This window comes from Ursus arctos, unplaced genomic scaffold (genome assembly GCF_023065955.2).
Source record: "Ursus arctos isolate Adak ecotype North America unplaced genomic scaffold, UrsArc2.0 scaffold_7, whole genome shotgun sequence".
NCBI classification, from domain to species: Eukaryota; Metazoa; Chordata; class Mammalia; order Carnivora; family Ursidae; genus Ursus; species Ursus arctos.
Genome location: NW_026623089.1, coordinates 19,241,634 through 19,265,794, shown reverse-complemented (window position 1 = coordinate 19,265,794; position 24,161 = coordinate 19,241,634). Strand labels below are relative to the sequence as shown.

The following is a 24,161-nucleotide window of genomic DNA, read 5'->3' as shown; positions in this document are numbered from 1 at the left end:
ATATTAAAGTCCGGAAGGAGAAATGATACAACTCCTGCTTTGGCAAACTGATTACATTGTATTCTAAAGGATGTTAATGATAATATATTTGGAAAGATAGATAATATGTAGTATTTGAAGGACAAAAATCTCCAACTGCCAGTTCTTTTAAATGTTTATTATATGTAAGTATATTATAGTAGACTATAGAATGTTGCAATTAATTTTAAAGAACACTTGTCATCCTGTCATGACAATAAAATATTAAAACGTATCTGCAAGAACCATAAGTCTGTCAATATGGGCAATAAATGTTGACATGATCCTTTGACACATAGTAATTGCATTGTTTTAAGGTGATGTAGAAAGTAATAGTAAGTACCAATTTATGTTTGAATTTTAAGTTGATGAAAAATTTATTCTATTTGGTATCCTTTGGATATTAAGGAATCTCGCAATAGCAGCCACATTTCAGTTCTACCTTCTAGGACTGAAAGCATTAGAAAGCAAACAAAACAACTTCCCTTTTGCTTGGAAGGTTTTAGTTTAACTTTTCTAAAACTACAGAATCATGAAATGTTTTAGTCTTAGAGGGAATGATTGTATATTTGTATATATTGTATATTTTCAGCTTTAAAGCCTTTTTGGTTGTCTTTTTCATGGATTATTAGTTTTGGGGGAAAGTAGTGGTGAATTTTTTTTTTTTTAAGGATAGTTGTAGAGGATTTTTTTCCAGGAGACGTAATTTGAAATTTGTTATATCTTCTGTTTTTATTCTTAAATATGTACCTATTTGTTCACTGAATGGTTGAATGAAAACTTATTTTTATTGTGAAATTTCTTTTTACTATTCCATGCTTTTCAATTTTCTATATCAAGAAATAGTTTCCGAGTCTCTATCAAATAGATAACTCCTAGAGTATCAGGACAAAAGTAGAGATTAGTAACAGTTAGACTCTCTGATGTTAATATTGTTCTTCAGTGTTTTCCGAATGTTGAATGATTAACACCTCCCGTATGATGTTTTCTGTGATATTCTGTCTTCCCCTAAAACTGAGTTTAAATAAAAAATTTTCAAGAATTATTTATATACCTCACTCTAAATAAACCCAGACTTTCCATTAAATGCTTCATTGAAGCATAAGTTTGCTGTTGCACAGTTTCTAAAGGACATATTCCCTTATGGAAGTATTGTTTCAAGGAGACTTGATGAGCATGCCTTGTAAGTCAGTAGGACAGCTGCTTCTGTTCCTATTTGATTAGCTACCTTTTTCCAGAATATTGAATACATGATGTGGAAGATCACAAATTATAAAAAAGGAATTCAAGATTTGATTCAGTATGGTTCTGTGCTTTATGAAGGTAAGATATTATCACTCATTTTATGATTAAAACTCATGGGGCCTAGAGATGGTAAGAGATACCTATTTAGCTGTAGGTGGTGGTTGATTTCATATCAAGCTGGATTTTCAGCAGAATATGCATCATTCTAACCAGATGAGACTGTTGACCTGAAGAAAGCTTTTTCTTCTATATTTCTCCTTAGAAAGGAAACCGCGTTACTTTCTTTTGGACATAGCGTGAGTCTTTGTCACTTCTTAAGTGAAGACAGTTTTCCAGATACTAATCAAAGAGCTTTGATGGTGTCGTTTGACCAAATGTATTTCCAGATCTCATTTTTGATCAGTAGTGCTGATGTAATATAAGCCTGCATATTTTTTTTTGTTAGATTGTTTTTATTTTTCATTTTGGCTCCCTACATTTTAAAATTCTGGCAGCTTTTTTCCCCTCTCTGCATATTTATGTAGGGGTTTGTGTGTGTGTGAGAGAGAGAGTGTGTGTGTGTGCACGCATGTATGTGCGTGTACTCCATCTTCATTACCATTTAATGAAGGAAACACATGTTATCAAGTAAACATAGATATATCATTTCAAACTGTGATGAGTTTAATATAGGAAAAATAGATGATCCTATGAGGAGTATAACAGGGAGGACCTGATTAAGTTTGATAGATGAAGGAGGACATCTCAAAAGTTGAACCTCTTGCTTTATCTTACCTTGAACTTTTTTCTCATGTTCATACACATCTATTAAATCATTTTTAATTATAGCATCATATTCTGTTTCATGCGTATACCATAATTTGGTATATAATAAATATCCATTGATGACATTTATTTTTAGGTATTTTTTCATTGAAAACAGGGCTGCTCTGAACATCTTTTTGCAGATACCTTTGTGCATCTGTCCCCTTAGATCCTTAGGATAAACCTGAAGAATTAAAATTGTTGGGTCAAAGGGTACGATCCATATTCAATAATAATAATTATAGTAACATCTTGTGTTTAAGATATTACTTGTCTGTAAAGCCCTTTAATGTACATTATTACCTCATTTGAATTTCAGAACAGTTCTGTGAGGTAAAATGAAAATATTTTCCTTATTTTTTTGATGAGGAAACTGGATTGGCATGCAAGGTAACTTGCACAGGTAGAACTAGGAGATGAGACAAATCCCTGGAATTTGTTTCTCTGAGATCAGCAAACAGCCCTTAGTAATAATTTACTTAAAAAGTAAGACTTAATGACTGTAACCTGAAATTTATGTGTTAGCACTTTCCTTTTCTGCTCTGCCAAATGCCTGAAACGTGTGGTCTGCATCTGCTGCTTTAATGCTTTCCCACCAGTGCTTTTTCAACTTTTGCAATTTCCTTCCTTTTTCACTAGTTATTGAAACTGCTTTCTTAAAGGTAATTAGTAACCAAATTTACCGAACTTACACTGTGTACATGGAACATGCTTCCCTACCATAGAGGAGCTTATGGTGTATTTGGAAAAATACGTATATAATAAAATGGTAAATTATACAAGTCAGTAAGGTGTTATAAACATGGCTATTTTTATTTGTCAGATGACCGTATACAGATTAAATTATTTAAATTTATAGAGGAGATTACAGTACATTGTTGTAGAAATGTTACAGATTCACAGTATATATTTATTCATTAACTTTGACATACATTCAAGGAGACATAGGGATTCCATAACTTAGTACAAGTGAAATTCCTTATGTTTTATCTAAGTAACTAATTTCTTATAAGAGAATATATTTGGTTTGGTAGATAATTTTGTTAATGTTATTACATTTCTGGGGAAAGGTGTTGTGGGTTTTCTTTTTATTTAGTTTTATGACATTGGATAAAAAGGTTTCTGTGTGGTATTTATTTCCTTATGTTTCTTTATTATGGGAAATATTTTTGATAATTTTTTGAAAACACTATGTAAACACCATTTGTGGAGGCCGCATGATGAGAGCTTTGAAGCCATTTGAAATGGGCATTTTTAAATTATAGAAGAACGTAATTTTATTTTATTTATCTTTTAAGATTTTATTTATTTACTCATGAGAAACAGAGAGAGGCAGAAGCAGGAAGAAGCAGTCTCCCCACAGAGCAGGAAGCCTAATGAAGGACTCAATCCTAGGACTGTGGGATGAGGACCTGAGCCAAAGGCAGGCGCTTAACTCACTGAGTCACCCAGATGCCCAAAGAACATAATTTTTGTCTCAGTTAATGTATTTTGATAAAGCAACTGATTTTCCTTTTTTCTTATTTTGACTAATTAAACAGAGACAATTAGGATTCTCTTTGAGGAACTGTAAAGAACCTTTCTTTTTATGTAGTAAGAAACTAGAGGGTAAAATGTAGTAAGTTTGTCTTGGTATTAGGGGAAATGTGAATTTTGAGGTTTTTAATTTGGATTACCATAATCTTGTGTGGGAGTATATATCTTCAATATGAATAACAGAAAAAAAAAGTGATCTTCAGATTTCACAAAAACTTTGGACGATATATTGTTGTTAATACTGGATCTGCTAGGATTGGTTTGTGTAGTCTTTGTTGGTAACAGTCAATGCACAGAAGTTACAATTTAAAATTTAGATTTCTGGCCTGGCTCTAAAACAATTTGGTGTTCTTATATTATCATTTTAACATGTTATCCAGTCAGTTGTCCTTTGGAAGGCTTATTACTTTCCTGGAAATAGTACTATAACCCAAAAAGAAGTATTTGAATCTCATTTTTCTATAGAATCATTGTCTATTAGGGAGGTTCCCAAAAGCTCAAAGTCTAATATTTTTATGGAATTTATCACAAGTACCATATTTAATCCATTTAAAGAAGCAAAACAATTTATCTATATAAAATTTAAATATTTTTAAGTGTGTGTAAATAAATAGAATTACGTGGTGGTTATCTAACAATGTAAAGATAAAATGCCATAGTGTATGTTACATAGTTGTAATTTTCTTAATAAGTCATGCCTTATTTATTTATTTATTGGCAAAAGGTGGATGATGGAATGTGAACTATAAGAGGACAGGGACTTTGTAATTTTGGAGTATCTATATTCCTAGTGTAGGTCCTCATTAAATACTAAATAAATGAATGGCTGAATACTTTGAGCATGATCATGTACATCTGAAGGTATTTTTAAGTGAAATGTTGACATATTTTTGAAAAGACTTTTAGAGAAACTTAGGCACAATTGATTGTTTTGTATGAAGTTGTTCTGGGGTGTTTAATATCATTCTCATTGTCAGTTTATTTGTGGCAGGTATACTTACTGGGTACCAAGTTATGTTTGTGTTTTTAACATTGAAGTTGAAGCCCATATTATTAGAATAGCTGAGTAACGTGTTTCTTTTATTCTTTAAACAAACACGTAAGTATCACTAGGAATTTAATATTAACTTATTAAGTACCGGTATGTATTTCATACTGTTGGTCCTTTTCATACATGTGGTGAATAACTTGATGGTAGAGTGTAACAAGCGTGATGTACTGTCCTGTGAGATGAAGGTCTCTACTCTGCATGTTCACGGGAACACTTGAATGTGAATAGTCATAGCATTATTCATAACCACCAAAAGCTGGAAACAAAATATCCATAAGCTGGTAAATGAATGGACAAGCAAAATGTAGTATGTTCAGACAGTGGAATACTCTCCAGCAATAAAAGTAAACAAACTACTCATACATATAACAAAGTAGATGAACCACAAAAACATTAAACAGAGTCAGATACATAGCAGTGCATATTGTATGATTCCATTTTGTGAAATTTATTCTAAAAAAAGGCAAAACTATAGGAATTAGAAAGTAGATCAGTGGTAGGCTAGGGATGGGAATGGAGATTGACTACAAATGGGCATAAAGGAACTTTGGGGTGATAGAAGTGTCCTAACACTGGATTGTGGTAAAGGTTATGCAGCTGTATAAATTTACTGAAGCTCATTGAACTGTACCCTTAAAATGGGTGAATTTTATAGTATGTAAATTATACCTCAGTAAAACTTTTAAAAAAATTGCTGTTGCTGTTTATTGCAGTAAGATGAGTCTGAAGATGTGACAGGTGCTAAAAAGAACTGAAGGTGAAATGAATGAATATTAAACAATGAGGCCTTCAAAACTTGAAATAAACCAGTAAGGGGTTAGGAGTAGGGAGTGTGGTTGGTTGGAAAAAGGTACCTCCTCCATTCTCCTGCAGCTACCAAAACAAGGAGATTCAGCTATCCTGCCAGCCTCTCCTCCCTTACTTCCTTTGAGAATGACTTTTCTGTGTGATGTACTTGCCTTAGACAGTAAGATTCTTTGAAATAGATGTATAACATCTGTGTCTGCTTCTAGTACTATAGGGAAGAATGGAATATATTAACAATAAAACTTGGGATCAACTTCAAAAAAGTGGAGTTTATATTTATTATAATTAATGCTGTTAATTATGGTACTGTTCATTTCTCTTCATTCCAAAGTATCTATCAAATGTTTATTTCATGCCTGACTCTATCCTAAAATATCAGATTACAATTTGGAAGTCAAGAGGTTAAGGAAATCACGGATATTTTCTGCATTTTTAAAGGTTTTTGGAATGTTGCTCTATGTTATCATATATTATGTGTCATCACACATTAAATGTCCTGTTTCAACTTTTGGAAGTATGCTTAAGAGCAATAATTTTAATTTTCAAAATTCTCTGTAGTTTTTAATATTGCTCTCTCACCTAAAAAGTGATGATTTCATGAATAATGTGTAACTTTAGTATGTATTAGATGCTTCTTAATTTCTGGCACTACTAAGAATAGAAAGTGAAGTAGTTATCTTTTATTTTAAATTCATAACATTTAAAAAAAAGTAATAGGTGTATATAGTTGTAAGAGTCTGCTAATACTAAATAGCATATAAAGAAGAATAACATTTCTCTGCCTCATCTCTGCCCTTCCAGTCTCTACTTCCTAGAGGCTACCACTTCTAGTAATTTAACAGTTTGTTGGCTCTTTGCTTTCTTTTTTCTTTTCTTTTTTTTTAAGTTTTTACTTATTTAAGTAATCTGTACACCCACCATGGGGCATGACCTCACGACCCTAAGATGAAGAGTTGCATGCTTTTCCGCCTGAGCCAGCCAGGTGCCCCTGCTTTCATATTTCTAAATAAGAAGCTTATTCTGGAAGCGCTTGGGTGGCTCAGTCGGTTAAGCGTCTGACTCTTAATTTCCACTCAGATCACGATCTCAGGCTTGTGAGATCAAGCCCTGTGTCAGACTCTGTGCTCAGTGTGGAGTCTGCTTGAGATTCTCCCTCTGCCCCTCCCCCTGTTCTCTCTCTCTCTCCAAATAAATAAAATCTTTAAAAAAATTTTTTTAAAATAAGCTTATTCTGCTTATTATCTGTTGATTTCTTGTTATGGAAGATGAAGACTTGACTGTCTATACTCTTGACTAAGAGCAGATTAATCATACGCCAGAAATGAAAAAATTTTTTAAGTACACATAATTATAGATATTTCCCAAAGGAATGAGGTTTTTAAATTATCTACATTCTAGTACTTTGTATTATTAGTCTCCCACAATAAGGAATTAATATTTTGTTCTTATTTTTGAGTACTTTGTGGTACATTAGATTATTGCCTCAATTTCTGGATGAGGCTTATTACTTTTTAAAAAATAAATTTTATTTGGATATAATTTCCATACAATAAAATTCCCCAATTTTTAGTGTATTATTCAGTGACTTGACATATGTATACAGTCATGAAATCTCCAGCAAAATTACCATACAGAACATGTTTATCACCTAAAAACATTGCTTTATGCCTCTTTACAGTCAGTTTCCTACCTCTGTCTCTTGGCCCTCGCAACTTCTCATGTTTTCTGTCACAGCAGTTTTGCCATTTCTAGAGTTTCATATAAGTGGGATCATGTATGTACTCTTTTTGTGTCAAACTCCTTTCACTTAGCATAGTGTTTTTTGAGATTCATGTTTTTCTATGTTTCAGTAGTTCAGTCCTTTGTATTGCTGAGTAATAATCCATTGTATGGATCTACCACAATTTGTTTATCCATTCACCAGTTGATAGACATTCAGGTTGCATATAGTTTTTAACTATTATAAGTAAAGATGCCATGTACTTTCATGGACAGGTCTTTTGTGGATATATGTTTTCATTTTCTTAGATAAATACCTAGGAGTAGAATTGCTAGGCCATATAGTAAGTGTCTGTACATTTTACATTCTGACTAGCAGTGAAGTGACCTGGATAGCACTTGGTATTATCAGTCTTAAATTTTAGCCATTCTAGTGGGTGTGTCATGATAACTTGTGGTTTAGATTGCATTTTCCTTATAACTAATAATCTTGAGCATCTTTATATGGGCTTGTTTGCTATTGATATATTTTCTTTGGTGAAGTGTCTAATTATATTTTTTGCCTTTTTTCCTTTGAGTTGTTTGTTTTCTTGTTGAGCTGTAAAGAGTTCTTTGTAAAGTCTAGGGGCACCTGGGTGGTTTAGTCAGCTAAGCATTGGATTCTTCGTTTCAGCTCAGGTCATGTCAAGGTCATGTTAAGGTCTTGGTTTCAGCTCAGGTCATGTCAAGGGGCTTGATCCGCACAGAGTCTGCTAGGAGTCTGCTTGAGATTCCCTCTCCCTCTGCCCCTCCCCACTCGAATAAATAAATAAATTAATAAATTAATAAATTAATTAATTAATTAAATAAAATCGAAAAAAAGAGACTGTTATCCAAAATACAAAGACTTAAAAAAAAGAGTTCTTTGTAAATTCTGGATACAAGTTCTTTATTACATATGTGTTTTGCAAATGTTTTCTCCTACTAGTGGTTTGCCTTTATCATTTTCTTAACAGTGTCTTTTGAAGAACCAAAGTTGCATATTTTGATGAAGTTCAGATTATAATGTTTCTCTTTTATTATTCATGCTTCTAATGTCCTAAAAAAAATCTTTGCATAATCCAAAATCACAAAAAATGTTCTCTTTTCTCCTAGAAGTCTTATAGTTTTAGGTTTCTAAGTTTCATTTATAGTTAATTTTTGTAGAAGGTGTGAGGTGAGGGCTAAAGTTCATTTTTTGGCAAATATATATATATATTTTTAAACTCTGTTTTCTCCATTGAATTACCTTAGGATCTTTGTAAAAAATCAGTTGACCCCATATGTGTGAATTTATGATTGGTCCATTGATCAAAGTGTTTATTTTTATTCTCACACCACAGTGTCTTCATTACTATAGGTTTTTTTTTTTTTAAGATTTTATTTACTTAAAATTTGAGAGAGAGAGAGAGTGCATGAGTGGGAGGAGAGGGGCAGAGGGAGAGGATGAAGATGACTCCCTGCTGAGCAAGGAGCCTGATGCCAGCTCTGTCCAGGACCCGGAGATCATGACCTGAGCTGAAGGCAGACACCTAACCGACTGAGCCACCCAGGCACCCTTGTTGTAGTTTTGTGTTTTTTTTTTTTTAAATAAGTCATGAAGTCAGGTAGTAGTGTAAGTCTTCAGTGTGGTTCTTCTTTTTCAAAAGTTCCTTTGACTATTATAGGTCTTTTGCAATTTAACATACATTATAGAATCTCCTCATCAGTTTCTACAATAAAGCCTATTAGAATTTTGATTGGGATTACACTGAATCTATAGATTAATTTACAGAGACCTTACCCATCTGAATAATATTGAATCTTCTGATTCATGAACATGGTATGTCTCTTCATTTACTCAATTATTTAGATGTTTTCATAGTTCAGCAATATTTTGTAGTTTTTAAGAATGTAATGTACATACTTTGTTAAATGTATCCTTAGGTATTTATTAATCTTTGATGGTGTTATAAGTGGCAATTGAATTTGGTATATTAGTTCTAATAATTTGTATATTCCTTAGGATTTTCTAAATAGATAATAAATGATGTTGTTTGAATACAGATATTATACTTCTTCCTTTCCATTCTGTATAATGTTTCTTTTTTCTGTCTTATTTCATTGGCGAGGACCTCTAATATGATGCTGAATAGAAGTGGTGAGAGTGAACATCCTTCCTTGTTCCTAATCTTGAGAAAACTTGGATTCTTTCACCATTGAGTATGATAGCTGTACTTTTTGTAGATGCCTTTTCACAGGTTTAGGAAATTCCTTTCTTTTCTTATTTACTGACTTTTTTTTTTTTTAAATCATGAATAGATGGTGAATTTTGTTAAATGCTTTTTCTGCATTTATTGAGATTATACTGTATTTTTCAAATTATTCTGTTAATGTGGTCAGTTACATTGATTTTTTTATTGAATCTTAAATCAATCTTGTATTCCTGGAACAAACTCTTATTTGGTCGTGGTCTATTTTATGATGCTGACACCAACCACCCATAGTTAGCACAGTGTCCACAGGTTTAAGCATGCAGTTCTCAACATGACTGCCCTTACTACAGATGCCAGCGGCACTAACTGGCTAACTTCTGACTAATTGGCTACAAATTTGGGGGTCCTTAATCTCCTCAGGTTTGATAATTCACTGGAACTTATCACACAACTCAGGAAAGCATTATACTTATGATTACAAATTTTATTACAAATAATTAAAATCAGGGCCAGCCAAATGAAGAGAAATATAGGGCAAGGTCTGGGAGAGTTGGGAACATGGAGCTTCTCTGTCCTTCCCATGTGGAATCAAGATGCATTACCTTCCTGACACACTGATGTATTTACAAACTAGGAAGCTCACCTGAGCCTCAGATTCCAGAGTTTTTATTTCAAAATCATTGTGTAGTCATAACTGATTGAATCATTGGCCACATGATTGAACTCAATCTCTAGTGACTGTTCTCTCCCTGGAGGTTAGGGAGTCAGGTGATATCAATGGCTTGAAGCCCCAGCCCTTTAATCACACAGTTCATCTTTCTGTTGTGACCAACCCCCAATTTGAGTCACTTCTTTAACAAACTCAGGTGTGGTCCAGGGCCCACCACGAACAATGTAGAGATTTCTATAACTTTGGAAATTCCAAGGTTTCAGGAAGTTGGGACAAAGACTAGATTAATTTTTTTATTGTAAGACTGATACCATGTATTTGCTGTTGAACTGGTTCAATTTGCTGATATTTTGTCAAGAATTTTTGTATCATGAAGGATAGTAATCTGTTTTTTTGTTTTGTTTTTTTTCCGATGTAATTTGTCTGGTTTCACTACCAGAATAATACTGGCCTCAAAATGAGTTGGGAAATGTTCTCTCTTCCTTTACTTTTTGAAAGATTTTATGTAGGATTGGCATTATTTATTCCTTAAATGCTTAGTAACATTTGCTGATGAAAACTTCTGGGCCTGGAGTTTTCTTTGTGGGAAGGTTTTTGATTATGAATTCAATTGCTTTAATAGATGCAAGAGTATTCAGGGTTTCTAATTCTTCTTGAGTCCGTTTTGATAATTTGTATCTTTCAAGAAATTTGTCCATTTCACCTAAGTTGTTTGAATTTATTGGCATAAAGTTGTTCATAATATTCTCTTACCATTCTTGTAATCTGTGTAGCATCTGTAGTGACATGCACTCTTTAATCCTGATATATATATTTTTTTGTATTAGTAATTTTTGTCTTTTTCTCTTCATCAGTCTTAGAAGTTTATCAGTTTTACTGACTTTTTTAAAGTTAACTTTTGGTTTTATTGATATTCTTTATTGTTTCCTGTTTCTTATTTTGTTCATTCCTATTCTTGGCTTTATTATTTCTTTCCTCTACTTCAGAGTTTCTCAGCCTCGGCACTATTGACAATTTTGGCCAGATAATTCTGTTTTGAGCATGATAGGACGTTTAGTAGCATCCGTGACCTCTCCTCGCAAAATGCTAGTAGATCTCCTAGTTGTAATAACAGAAGTTGTCTCCAGACATTGCCAAATATCTGCTGGTGAGCAAAATAGCCCACAGTTGAGAACCATTGCTCAACTTCTTTCAGTTTAGTTTGCTTCTTTTTCTAGCTTCTAAAAGTGAAATCTCAGATCACTGATTTTAGACTCCACCCCCAACATCAGGATTTAAAGCTAAACATTTTTCTTGAAGCACTGCTTTAGCTGCATTGAACGAATTTTGATATGTTGCATTTTCTTTATCATCCTGAAGATATTTTCTGATTTCTTTGTGATTTGTTCTTTAACTTGTGACTTCTTATTTCCCTCCTCTATTTCTTTCGGTTTAATTTGCTCTTCTTTTTGTAGCTTCTTAAGGTGAAAGACCATTGATTTTGAACCTTTCTTTTTTTTCTAATAGGAGAACTTAAAGCTAAACATTACTGTATGAGCATTGCTTTAGCTACATCCAACAAATTTTGATGTGTTGTGTTTTTATTATCATTCAGAATATTTTCTAATTTCTCTGCATTTTGTTTTTTGATTTGTGGCTTACCTTCCAGATATTACTGTTTTTCTAGTTATCTTAATTATTTTTGATTTCTAATTTAATTCCATTGTGCTTAGGGTTCTTACTCTGTATAATTTTAATAAACTTACTGAAAATTAAGCTTTACAAAATGTATAACTTAGGCATGTTTATGTAGTGAGCCAAAAGATTTATCAGAGGCATAAATTAGGCTGTTTGGTATATTTGAAATAAGAACTGTTTTTTACTGAATTCAGTTCATATGTAATTAATTTTTTTCCCTGTTTATTGGAAATGTACATACAGAAAAATATACAAATTCTAAATCCTAAGTACGGCTTGATAAATTTTCACAAAGTTGCAGAAATAAAATATTACAAACTCTTCTTAGAAACCTTTCCCTTCAGGGGCACCTGGGTGGCTCAGTCGTTAAGCGTCTGCCTTCGGCTTACGCTTCGGATCCCATAACCCTGGGATCGTGCCCCACATCGGGCTCCATGCTCTTCTGGGAGCCTGCTTCTTCCTCTCCCACTCCCCCTGCTGTGTTCCCTCTCTCACTGGCTGTCCCTCTCTGTCAAATAAATAAATAAAATCTTAAAAAAAAAAACAAACCTTTCCCTTTGACTCTTTCCAGTCACTGTCACCCCCTCCCTGAGGTAACCACTATTCCAACTTTCAATACTGTAAATTAATTTTGCCAGTTTTGAACTTTGTATGAATGGAGTTATGCTGTGTATATTTTTGTGTATCTGCCTTTTTTCATTCAGCATTATGTTAAAATTATGAAGATTCATCCGTGTTATTGCATAATAGTTCATTTTCAGTGCTCTGTAGTATTACACTGTATGAGTATTTCATAGTTTGTTATTCATTCCATTATTGATGGACATTTGTTTCCAATTTTTGGCTAGTATGAAAAGAATGAGCATTCTTTTGTATGTCCTTTGATGAATATGTATTAGTTTGGTATATGCCTATGAGTGGAGATGCTGAGTCATAAGGATTGTATATATTCAGCTTTGACATGTAAGTTTTAAGGGAAATTTTATTGATTGTAGTTATTGTTATACATCCTTTTTAGATCCTTGCTTTTTCGTGGCCGTAGTTATTATGGTGGTTATGTTTTTGTCATTGTTAAGGAAGAAGCAATACGTTTCTTATAAGGCAGTTTTCCTAAAAGCCTGAAATATTCAAGGTTTACTTTTTTTAATGGTTTTTAAAAATGTTTAACTTTGATAGAAACAAATATACAAAATTACCTTTTTGAAATAATTACTTTAATAAGGTATGAAGATGAGGGGCGCCTGGGTGGCTCAGTTGGTAAGTGTCTGCCTTTGGCTCAGGTTATGATCTCCACGTCCTGGAATCAGCCTCCTGTTGGGCTCCCTGCTCGGCAGGGAGTGCTTCTCCCTCTCCCTCTGCCCCCCCCCCATGTGTGAGAACATGTGCTCGCTCTCTCTCTCAAATAAATAAAATCTTTAGAAAAAAATAAGTCATGAAGTTGAAAAGTATGACATAGGGAATATAGTCAATAATATTGTAATAATATTGTTTAGTGACTACACTTACTGGGTGAGCACTGAGTAATGCATAGAATTGTTGAATCATTATGTTGTATATCTAAAACTAATGTAACACTGTATGTTAATTATACTTCAATAAAATTTAATTTAAAAAAAGAATTACTTTACTGGCAGCATGATCTCCTTCTATTACAGTGTTTTTCTTTTCTTTCTTTTTTTTTTTTTTAAAGATTTTATTTATTTATTTGACAGAGAGAAAGACAGCCAGTGAGAGAGGGAACATAAGCAGGGGGAGTGGGAGAGGAAGAAGCAGGCCCCCAGCGGAGGAGCCTGATGTGGGGCTCAACCCCGGGATCCAGGATCGCGCCCTGAGCCGAAGGCAGACGCTCAACGACTGAGCCACCCAGGCGCCCCTATTACGGTGTTTTTCAAACTTTATTGAACACTGTATTTACCACTAGCAGCAAAAAATTCTATATTCTTATCAGCCCTCTTCAGGTATATACTTCAGAGATCCCTGCTCTAATGCGGCTGAAGTGTTCTGTTTTTCTGCCCTTTGAGTATATATAGAAGAAATATAAACTTTAGAATACAATTAGAAGGTTCTTGTTTAGCTTCAGAGAATGTGTTATTTTCATTGTGTGGAGGGCAACATTCATTTTGCAAAGCAAGTGAAACAAAAATGTTAACAAATTTGGGGTTTGCTCACTAATTCAACAAAGACAGTGAGGTCTTTTGCTGGAAGAGAATATTAATTCTGGGAAAGGGGGCTTTTATTTTTCTTCCACGGTGGTACTACTCGTGAGCCAAACTGTACTGTTTTGTTCAGTTTCAATTCTGTGCTTCATTTCATTGACTGCCACCAAACTACACCCTAAAGAATTAAAAGTTTATGTATTAGAGCTGTATTGTAGTCAGTGAAAAGTCACAGATCTGGTTGAGATAATGATTCCCATTCAAATAGTGAATTCATTAGCGTGTCTCTCTTAAAGGGATATTATATGTGAAAAAGATTACCTGTGATTCAATGGTAAAATGATAGAAATGTCTTTTCTCTGTCCTTGGAAGTTGTTAAGCATTCAGAGTAAGGGTGTCTGAAAGGCATACAATTCATTAGTGTTTGCTTTCGGCGGTGCATTTTATTTGGAAAAGAAAAGTGGGCTAACCCAATGGATTATTAGAACATCTCAACCTTACAGAGAACTTACCATAATTGAATATTGCAATGGTACATTATTGGAAGGGTTTGGTTGGACACATAGGCTCAGAGCAGCACAGAGGTTGTTTCCAAGTGTGCTAGTATGTGATACTCATTTATTGCCAGCACTATTTGGTGAGAGCGCCGAATCCTAACCACTAGACCACCAGGGAAGTTTGCCAGCACTATTTGGGTCATTATTTTCCTTGTGTACATATAATTAGTCATCTTTCTCTCTGTGATATCCTGAACCTTGTACTGTTTTCACAGCTGACTAAATGACCAAAATACTTTTCTTTTCTTTCAGTTTCTTTTTTCATTATTAGGATTGTTTGTTTATTTCCAGGCTCATTTCAAGTGTTACCGAGAATCTATCAATTTATTGCCCCATGTAGTATACTTAATTGTTTTAGGTAGTATATTTTTAGTTCTGTTAAAAATAATAAGAGTAGTTGCAATGGCTAACATTTACTGAATGTTTATTATGTGTTAGATGCTTTTACATATTTTTCTCTAATTCTCACAGTAATCCAGCCAAGCCATATGTTATTATTCCAATTTTACAAATGAGGAAACTGTTAATCACAGAGGTTAAATAATTTGTTTAAAGTCTCACAGCTAATGTGAATGATAGAGTTAATAGACTCAGGACTTTTCTCCTCTAACACCACAGATCTTTATGACCTATGCATTGTTGTTTTCTGGTTTTGCTTTGGACTTCACAGCTCTGCTTGTTTATTTTATTTCTTTTTCTTCCAAGTTTTTATTTAAATTTCAGTTAACATACAGTGTAGTTTCAGGTGTAGGATTTAATGATTCATCACTTACATACATCACCAAGTGCTCATCACAAGTGCCCTCTTTAATACCCATCACCCATTTAACCCATCACCCTGCTCACCTCCCCTCCAGCAACCCTCAGTTTGTTCTCTAGTTAAGAGTCTGGTTTGCTTCTCTCCCTCCCACCCCCATATTCATCTGTTTTGTTTCTTAAATTTGTCATCTAAAAGTGAAATTATATGGTATTTGCTTTTTTCTGACATTTCTTTTAGCATAATATTCTCCATTCACGTCATTGCAAATGGAAAGATTTCAGTCTTTTTTTTATTGCTGAGTAACATTCTATTGTATACATATACTACTACTTCTTAATCCATTCATCAGTCGATGGACATTTGGGCTCTTCCCATAATTTGGCTATTGTTGATAATGCTGCTGTAAACATTGGGGTGCATGTGCCCCTTGGAATCGGTATTTTTGTATCCTTTGGGTAAATACCTAGTAGTGCAATTGCTGGATCATAGGATAGTTCTATTTTTTTTTTTTTTTTTTTTTTTTAAAGATTTTATTTACTTGACAGAGAGAGGGAGAGCCAGCGAGAGAGGGAACACAAGCAGGGGGAGTGGGAGAGGAAGAAGCAGGCTCATAGTGGAGGAGCCTGACGTGGGGCTCGATCCCACAACGCCAGGATCACGCCCTGAGCTAAAGGCAGACGCCCAACGACTGAGCCACCCAGGCGCCCCAGGATAGTTCTATTTTTAACTTTTTGAGGAGCCTCCATACTGTTTTCCAGAGTGGCTGCACCGGTTTGCATTCCCACCAACAGTGTAAGAGGGTTCCCCTGTCTCTGTATCCTTGCCAAGATCTGTTGTTTCATGTGCTGTTAATTTTAGCCATTCTGACTGGTGTGAGGTGATATCTCATTGTAGTTTTGATTTGTATTTCCCTGATGATGAGTGGTGTTGAGCATCTTTTCATGTGTCTGCTGGCCATCTGTATGTCTTCTTTGGAGAAATGTTCATGTCTTCTGCCCGTTTTTTAACTAGATTGTTTTTTGGGTATTGAGTTGTATAAATTCTTTATATATTTTGGATACTAGCACTTTATCAGATATGTCATTTGCAAATATCTTCTCCCATTCCAAAGGTTAACTTTTAGTTTTGTTGATTGTTTCCTTTGCTGTGCAGAAGCTTTTTATCTTGGTGAAGTCCCAATAGTTTATTTTTGCTTTTGTTTCCCTTGCCTCAGGAGACATAAGAAGTTGTTACGGCTGATGTCAAAGAGGTTACTGCCTGTGTTCTCTTGAAGGATTTTGATGGTTTCCTGTCTCACATTTAGGTCTTTCATCCATTTTGCATTTATTTTTGTGCATGGTGTAAGAAAATGATACAGTTTCATTCTTTTGCATGTTGCTGTCCGGTTTTCCCAACACCATTTATTGTAAAGTCTGTCTTTTTTCCATTGGATATTCTTTCCTGCTTTGTTGAAAATTAGTTGACCATATAGTTGCGGGCCAGCTCTGCTTCTTTACTTATGCTCCTTTCCACTTGGTATGTCTTCTCCCTACCAGGTCCAGCCTTTATTAGTAGCAAATAGTCATCATTTAAGATCTGTACCAAATGATGCCTTTTTCTAAGATTTACCCTGAAAGCCACATTTGGAAGTAAATTCTGCCTACTTTAAACTCCCACAACACTTTGTACCTTTCTTCATATATTTATTTTGCCTTGAATTATAATTACTCCTATACATGTTTTAAATTTACCAACTAGAGACTGTCTTTGATTCCCTGTAGCCTAAGCCAGTCTTAAAGATACAAGTATTTGTTGACTTGAGTTTACAGTCAAAAAAGCCATCAAGATAGAAGTACTACTGATGTATTTTGTAAAAATTGGAAGATCATGGCAATATAGTAAAGATTAGTACATATATGATCATTTTTGTTTCTTGGTATTTGGAAATGTTGGTAAATGTTACTAGCGGTATAACTAGATATGACATGCATTTCTTGATTTGGTGAAAAAGTTCATATTCTTGGCTATCATTTTATATTTTTTAAGAAAGAAGATAAATAAAAGAGAGAGGTGGGAAGAACCTGCTGTTTTAACTTTGTTCACAGCAGTGGGTCAGATTATGTTCTTTTGGTGCTAGCTTTGATAATAGGCTTAATACAATATTGGAATTCAACAATTGGTTGTCTTTGGGTATATACATTTTGCATTTGTGGCCATATGTGGGATTTCCAAACTGTTTAGGATAAGTTTATGGTAAATAGTCTACCTCTCTTTAAATAGATTATTTCCATTTATTACTTACTTTAGTATTCAGTGTTTTTGTTTTACTTGTTCTAAGTTTTCTTCAGATAAAGGCAATTAAACCAAAACTTACTACGAGGTGGAGAATTTCATTATTGATTACCCATTCAAATTTTGAACAATACTTTTTGTTTTAAATCTCTTTAAGATATGTCCTTTTCCTCTTCTGATTTACTGATTTACTTTGACAAACAAAAAAGAACTTAAAACCTTTTATAATTATATAGTGATAGAGATTTGGTTGTAATTTATTTATTGGGTTTTGAGCTCTTGAGTCTCTGTTAAACTAAAGTTTCTATGTTTTTATGATTTCTTTCATCTGAATTATACATATCCTTGCTGTTAATTTGACTGAACTCTGGAAGCATCATAAGATTTTTTTTTAACCTCTTGAGGGAGAAATGCTTTTATTAAGAAAATCTCTTGAAAATGAACATTAGTCTTTTTCATCCTGTGTCGCTTGGACCTTATGGAACTGTTAAGAAAGCAAAAAGTGGACAGGATACCGTAACTCAAAGAAGGCTTTTGGCTTTTGAACTAAAACAGTGGTAAAATTATGAGACTGACAAAAACTCTCCTACTGTTAAAGTTTAGAAATGTAATTGTTAAATATCCACTGGAATAATAAATCAGATTAAAGTAATCAGTAATGTGATACTCTGAAAACATTTGATATTAACCAGGATATATTAAATGATTAAAGTTTTAATTCTGGTGACAGGAACTTAAATTTTCTTTTATAAAATTCCTGTTATGCTAAATTATTTTAATAATAACATGTTCATTTAAGAGAACTCATATAACATAATTTTAATAATAGCTAACTTTAGAGTTTGTTATATTTTGCTGTTCAGTATAAACTTGTTTATTCCTCATAACAGTCACATGAGGCACGTACTGTCACTTTACCTATTTTATAGATGAGGAAATTGAGCACAGAGAAATGAAAGGACTTTAACTAGGCTATACACTATTTGAATCCAGCAGTCTGGACTTAGAGTCTGTGCCCTTAACCTCTCTTCACCAGGTAGTTAAGAATTCGGGTTTTGGGGGGCGCCTGGGTGGCATAGCGGTTAAGCGGTTAAGCGTCTGCCTTCGGCTCAGGGCGTGATCCTGGCGTTCTGGGATCGAGCCCCACATCAGGCTCCTCCGCTATGAGCCTGCTTCTTCCTCTCCCACTCCCCCTGCTTGTGTTCCCTCTCTCGCTGGCTGTCTCTATCTCTGTCGAATAAATAAATAAAATCTTTAAAAAAAAAAAAAAGAATTTGGGTTTTGGGGGTGTCTGGGTGGGTCAGTTGGTTAAGTGTGTGTCTTCGGCTCAGATCATGATCCCAGCCGCAGGCTCCCTGCTCAGTGTGGAATCTGCTTATCACTCTGTCTCTCCCTTTTCCCCTCCCCCTGCTCGTGCTCTCTCTCTTTCTCTCTCTCTCTCTCTGTCTCTGTCAAATAAATAAGTAAAAACTTAAAAAAAAAAAAGAATTTGGGTTTTGGAGTAAGAAAGACCTGGGCTTAAATCATAACTGCTATTTCTACTTTGGGGACAAGAGCCTGTCTTGACCTCTCTGAGGTTCAGTATTCTTACCTATAAAACAAGGGTTGTTTGAGGGATAAAATGAGATAATGTATGTTAACTGCTTAGCACACTTTTAGCAGACACTATACTTGTTCAGTAGATGATAAGTATTATTATAACATGCTGATAAGCAAAATGAAAAAAAGTCACAAAAAGCAAATAACCATTGTTAGCATTTTGAGGTATATTCTCCTAGTCTTTTAAAAGTGTGTTTCTTGATTTTATTAATATATCTTCTTTTACTTATATTATTTTTTTCTTTGTATAACTTTTTTTGTTTATGTTTTACACAGAGGGCAGGAAAGCTTAAATTTGTATCACTTAACAGTAAGGCAAGCCTGTCATCTTCTGTGCTAGCCAGAACTTTTTTTCTCCCTATGTTTAGGAGTTACTAAGTGGAGATAGAAGAGGACATACAAGTACATTTTCCTTTTTAAACAAAAATGGGATAATGTTTGAATTAAAAATCTACAAATAAAATGTAGGATACTAGAAGTAGGAAAGAGAACATGTGCTTGTATTAATTTTATTAAAATAACAGTGAAACACCAGTGTCAGAAGAGTTAGTTGTTAACTGAAGACACCATATCCGAATGAATAGTTCTAACGAATGCAGACTATTTCTTCTTGGTGAGTGAGATTATAGAAGTCTGACTATATATTGCATTGTTAAAGAAATTCACTGGGTGTGATATAGCAGTAACTAATCCCCCTTTCCATAGCCTTAGCAAGAAGTGGCTAATGGTCTTTTTTGTTTTCCTTTTAGGTCTACACACAATGAGCTGGAAAAGAATCGGTGAGTCAGTGATGAGTGAGGTTTTCATTTATGTTAAAAAACAAACTCAGTGTTTTACCTGTGAAAATAATGTAATAGTACATATGTAGTTATAATTTTATTTTTTAAATGTATAGGCTCTCATGATTCTGATATATATGTATTCCAAAAAATGACTTAAATTGTTAGTTTATACTGTCTATGGGGCGCCTGGGTGGCTCAGTCGTTAAGCGTCTGCCTTCAGCTCAGGTCATGATCCCAGCATTCTGGGATCGAGCCACATTGGGCTCCCTGCTCTACTGGGAGCCTGCTTCTCCCTCTCCCACTCCCCCTGCTTGTGTTCCCTCTCTTGCTGCCTCTTTCTCTGTCAAATAAATAAATAAAATCTTTTAAAAAAATTAAAATAAATAGTAAGTTTATACTGTCTAAACTGGAGGACATCAATAAATTTTTAAGCTCCTTTGAATTTTGAGTTTATGGTGTAGCTGCCTTTCTTTATGTTTCTGAAAACAGGTTAATTGTGATAGGCTCATGACTTCAATATGGTCATGCTATATGTAGACAGAATAAAGGTTTCTGTAGCGTAGCTAATAAATATTATGATAAATTGTAGGTCATTGAGTTTCTCTTTGCAGTTTATTCATTCATTTGTTCATTTATTCATGCATTCAACAAGTCTTTATCAAGCGTGAAGTATATGTATATAGTATATAGGCAGGCATACTGCTTTAGATAGGAAATACAAGAATGTGTGAGATAGTTTTTGTCCTTAAGGAGCTTACAGCTTCCTGGGGGAGACAGACAGGTAACTAAAATACTGTATAGTGTGGTAAGTATGGTAATGGAGAATCAGAAGGTGCTGGAACATCATTTTGGAGAGTCATCTGATTTTCTTTTGAGGGAGTCTTGGAAGGCTCTACAGAGGATCGTGAGTGAGTACTATATATTGAAGAAGCCGCAAGAGGTTCAATATGAGTACTATGTAAAAGATTGTAGCAAGATGCAAGCCAGGCCAGATACTGACAACTATGCTGCAGAGTTTGGGCTTCTTCTGAGAACAATAGGAAGCAGTTGGATGATTTTAAGATGGGTTGTCATGTGATCAGATTTGTGCTTTGGAAAATCATTTTGGCCATAATGTGAAACATTGGTTGATTGGGAGAAGGCATCTCAGGGACAAGAAAGCTCTTATGGAAGCTATTAGAAGCTTCCAATGTAAGGGATGATGGTAGCCACTGGAGATAGAAGTAGAATAAAGAGACTATAGGGAGTAGAATCAGTAGAAATTGGTGGTTGGTTGACTGGAAGGTTAAGTTTTAGATTGTATTACCCAGAAAAGGAATGCAGGAAGAGGACAAGTTTGGGAGAGAAGATGAGGATTGTATGAGTAAAATATTCTTTTTTTGATACAGAGATTAGATTAATAAATAACAAACTAATAATCTGCATCAGCCATTTTTGACAAATAAGATTTCTGTGACCTTCAATTTTTTGTCCTACCTTTTTTTAAATAGATTGACTAACCTAACTACCTCATTGCAGATGAATTTAAATGTCAAATCCTCTTCAACAAGCTTAGCATAGTCCTCCAGGCTGACTTAGTGGCTTTTACTACTTTGTTTGCACAGTGCTCTGTTCATATCACAAATTGTGAAACTTAATTATCTGTTCATATGTCTCTTTCTGCTGAATGACTGTGACTGCCTCAAACGCAGAGATTCTGTTTTGTTCTGTTTTGTAACCTCAGTACCTAGCATTTGGTGCATTTATAATAGGTAGTGGCTTTAATATTGGGTGAAGCCAATATTAAAACTGGAGCAAAGTTCAGTGGTCTAGTAAAAAACTGCTTTGTGGCAAAACAGTTCGGCAAACCTTTCATTTTAAAGAATCCCTTCTCTGCCTTGTATTTCTGGTGTATTAAAGGAAGTATCTGGCTAGTTTAAACATGGCAAAAACACCAAAAAATGACAGCTCTGAGGATTCTAAAATTAAAACCTTATATTGTATTTTAAATTAGAGCATGGAGTATATTTGGGCCACATGTTTTAAATACTGATAAACTTGTGGCTTTCATAATTATTTCACCTGCTTGAATGTAGACCTTGGGAGACTCTCACTGGAAACCTGGCAAAAATCTTTAACACTGAAGCGACTCTTTAGTAAACTATTTGGAGTGGAGCTTTTTAAATCTTTGAATAAATTTTGTTTAATGCATTCCGTGTATCAATTCTGACTTATTGATAACTTTATCACCCGTATTATTACTGTGATATGTCCTAAAGTTGTTTAATCTAGTATCTGTCTGTGGCACAGGTATAATGTGTAGCTTTTGATTGCCTGGACATTATATGAACTCCAGTGTCTCCAGTGAAGGCTTTTTGTTCCCATTTTATTTACTTAGGTCTAAGACTTTTTTTTTTTTTTTTTTTAAGATTTTATTTATTTATTTGAAAGAGAGATACAGAGACAGAAAGAGTGAGCAGGGGGAGTGGCAGAGGGAGAGGAGAAACAGACTCCCCACTGAGCAGGGAGCCCCATGTGGGGCTCCATGCAGGGCTACATTTGGGGCTCGATGTGGGTGGGTCTTGATCCCAGGACTCTGGGATCAGAACCCTGAGATCAGGACCTGAGCCAGAGACAGAGGCTTAACTGACTGGGCCACCCAGGTGCCCCAGGTCTAGGACTCTCTGGCTGATTTCCGACTTTACCTCACTTTAAGGCATGATTCCCGCATCCTCTTCTGTCTTCTTCTTCCTCCCTCCTTTTCTTTCTCTCTTTCTCTTTTCCTTGAGGCTTAATTGAAAGGTAATATAGAATTAACCTTTCCAAGATGCATTTGTTTTTAAAAAGGGTAGTACTCAATATAAATACATCTCAAATTTAGTGGAATGTGTCAGAGGGTGAGTGCCAAAGGAAGAATCCAATTTAATAACCTGCACTCCACTTCTGAAAAGTTAGAGGCTTGTCATCTAGCAAAAAACAAAAAACAAAATATTGGTAAACATAGGGTGATTTAAAGGGAGGGAGGTGTTTTAGCCAAATAGCAAGAAGGCAGCATAGGAATATTTTTTAAATTTAAGTCTCTATTGTTATTACATTTTTAAGCCCCCACTTGTTCTATTTAATGGTTCTTTTTTTCAGCCCCAAGGCAACATTTTTATTTGATATATTAAAGAAGAAAGTTAACCTAGGTTTGCCTTTCATTTGCTTTTGAGTGTGAATTTACATGAGGAAAGTAATTCACTATCAAAAGGGTAATTTGATTTTGTCTTCATTCTGAGAAGATATTCCTGAAGTAATTCATATTATTCAGATTTTGCCACTTTACATATGATATATTTATGTCAGGGGTTATTTCTTTTAACTTGGTTTAATATCTTGCATATAAAACTGCTCTGAGTTAGTGTTTTTTACTGGGGCAAAGCAGTGAGAATTAATATAGATGATTTTAAAATTGTTAGTGAATAACAGAGGAATTCCAAATTGAGGCTGTCCCAAAGCCCTGTAATTGTTGAAGCTCTGGGTCTGGCTTCCAGGAAACAGTAGCCAGCAAATGTTGAGGTTCATACTTCCAGATCTCAGAGGAAAGCCTAACGGTGGAGATTTGGAGTCTGGAAGGCCAATTGTAGTTTGCTCCAGCTTACAATTACCCCAATATGCTGATAGGCCATTAGGGAGCTTATGGTAGTTTCAGGACTGATAAAGGAATTCATGTTTTCTTGGACAAGTCCTGGGGGCTTATTTCTGCCTGAAACCTTGATGGTTACACGGAGTCTAGTTTAGATGGTTCCGAGCATTTATTTGTTACTTGTATATTCACCTTGTCCCCCTAGACCCATAATAGCTTGTAACTGGCTCTGGAGGTGGAAGTAAAAGAGAAGCAGAGTACATTTTAGATGTTCTGCATTCCTCAGGAATCTATATGTATCATTTCATGGTGAAATTAATGAATCTGAGATTTAAGATTTGAGAATTCCACGTTGTCTATTGGCTTATCTTATCAGTTGTGTCCTTACCAGAGAAAAAAAACGATTGGGTACAGATTTTAGATCACTTCATTGCTTTTTCATTTTCTTACTTGAAATTACTGATGATGTTTTTGAAAGAGTCAACAACTTTAACAGGATTTTAATGGTCAAGAACCTTAGTGCTGACGGCAGGAGAAGCCATTCAACCCTAATAGCTGTCATTCCTTTGAAACAAAAGGCTTACCCTTATTGCAATTTTGGCAAAGCTAGATGGGCCAAATGAGGATACTGGCAGAGCAGAAGTGCCTGAGTATTTGGGATAAAAGAGAAGCAGTTCCAATGAATGGTAATA

General features: G+C 34.6%; 1 protein-coding gene across 2 annotated transcripts in view; it reads left to right on the top strand.

The window, feature by feature from the left end:
- MXI1 (MAX interactor 1, dimerization protein) overlaps positions 1 to 24,161 on the top strand; it is a 79,914-nt gene that overhangs the window by 22,402 nt on the left and 33,351 nt on the right. For both annotated transcript variants that reach the window (XM_026494085.4, XM_026494086.4), the window contains exon 3: positions 19,833 to 19,862. In XM_026494085.4, the coding sequence (XP_026349870.1) occupies positions 19,833 to 19,862 (30 nt within the window). The remainder of the gene's footprint in view (positions 1 to 19,832; positions 19,863 to 24,161) is intronic.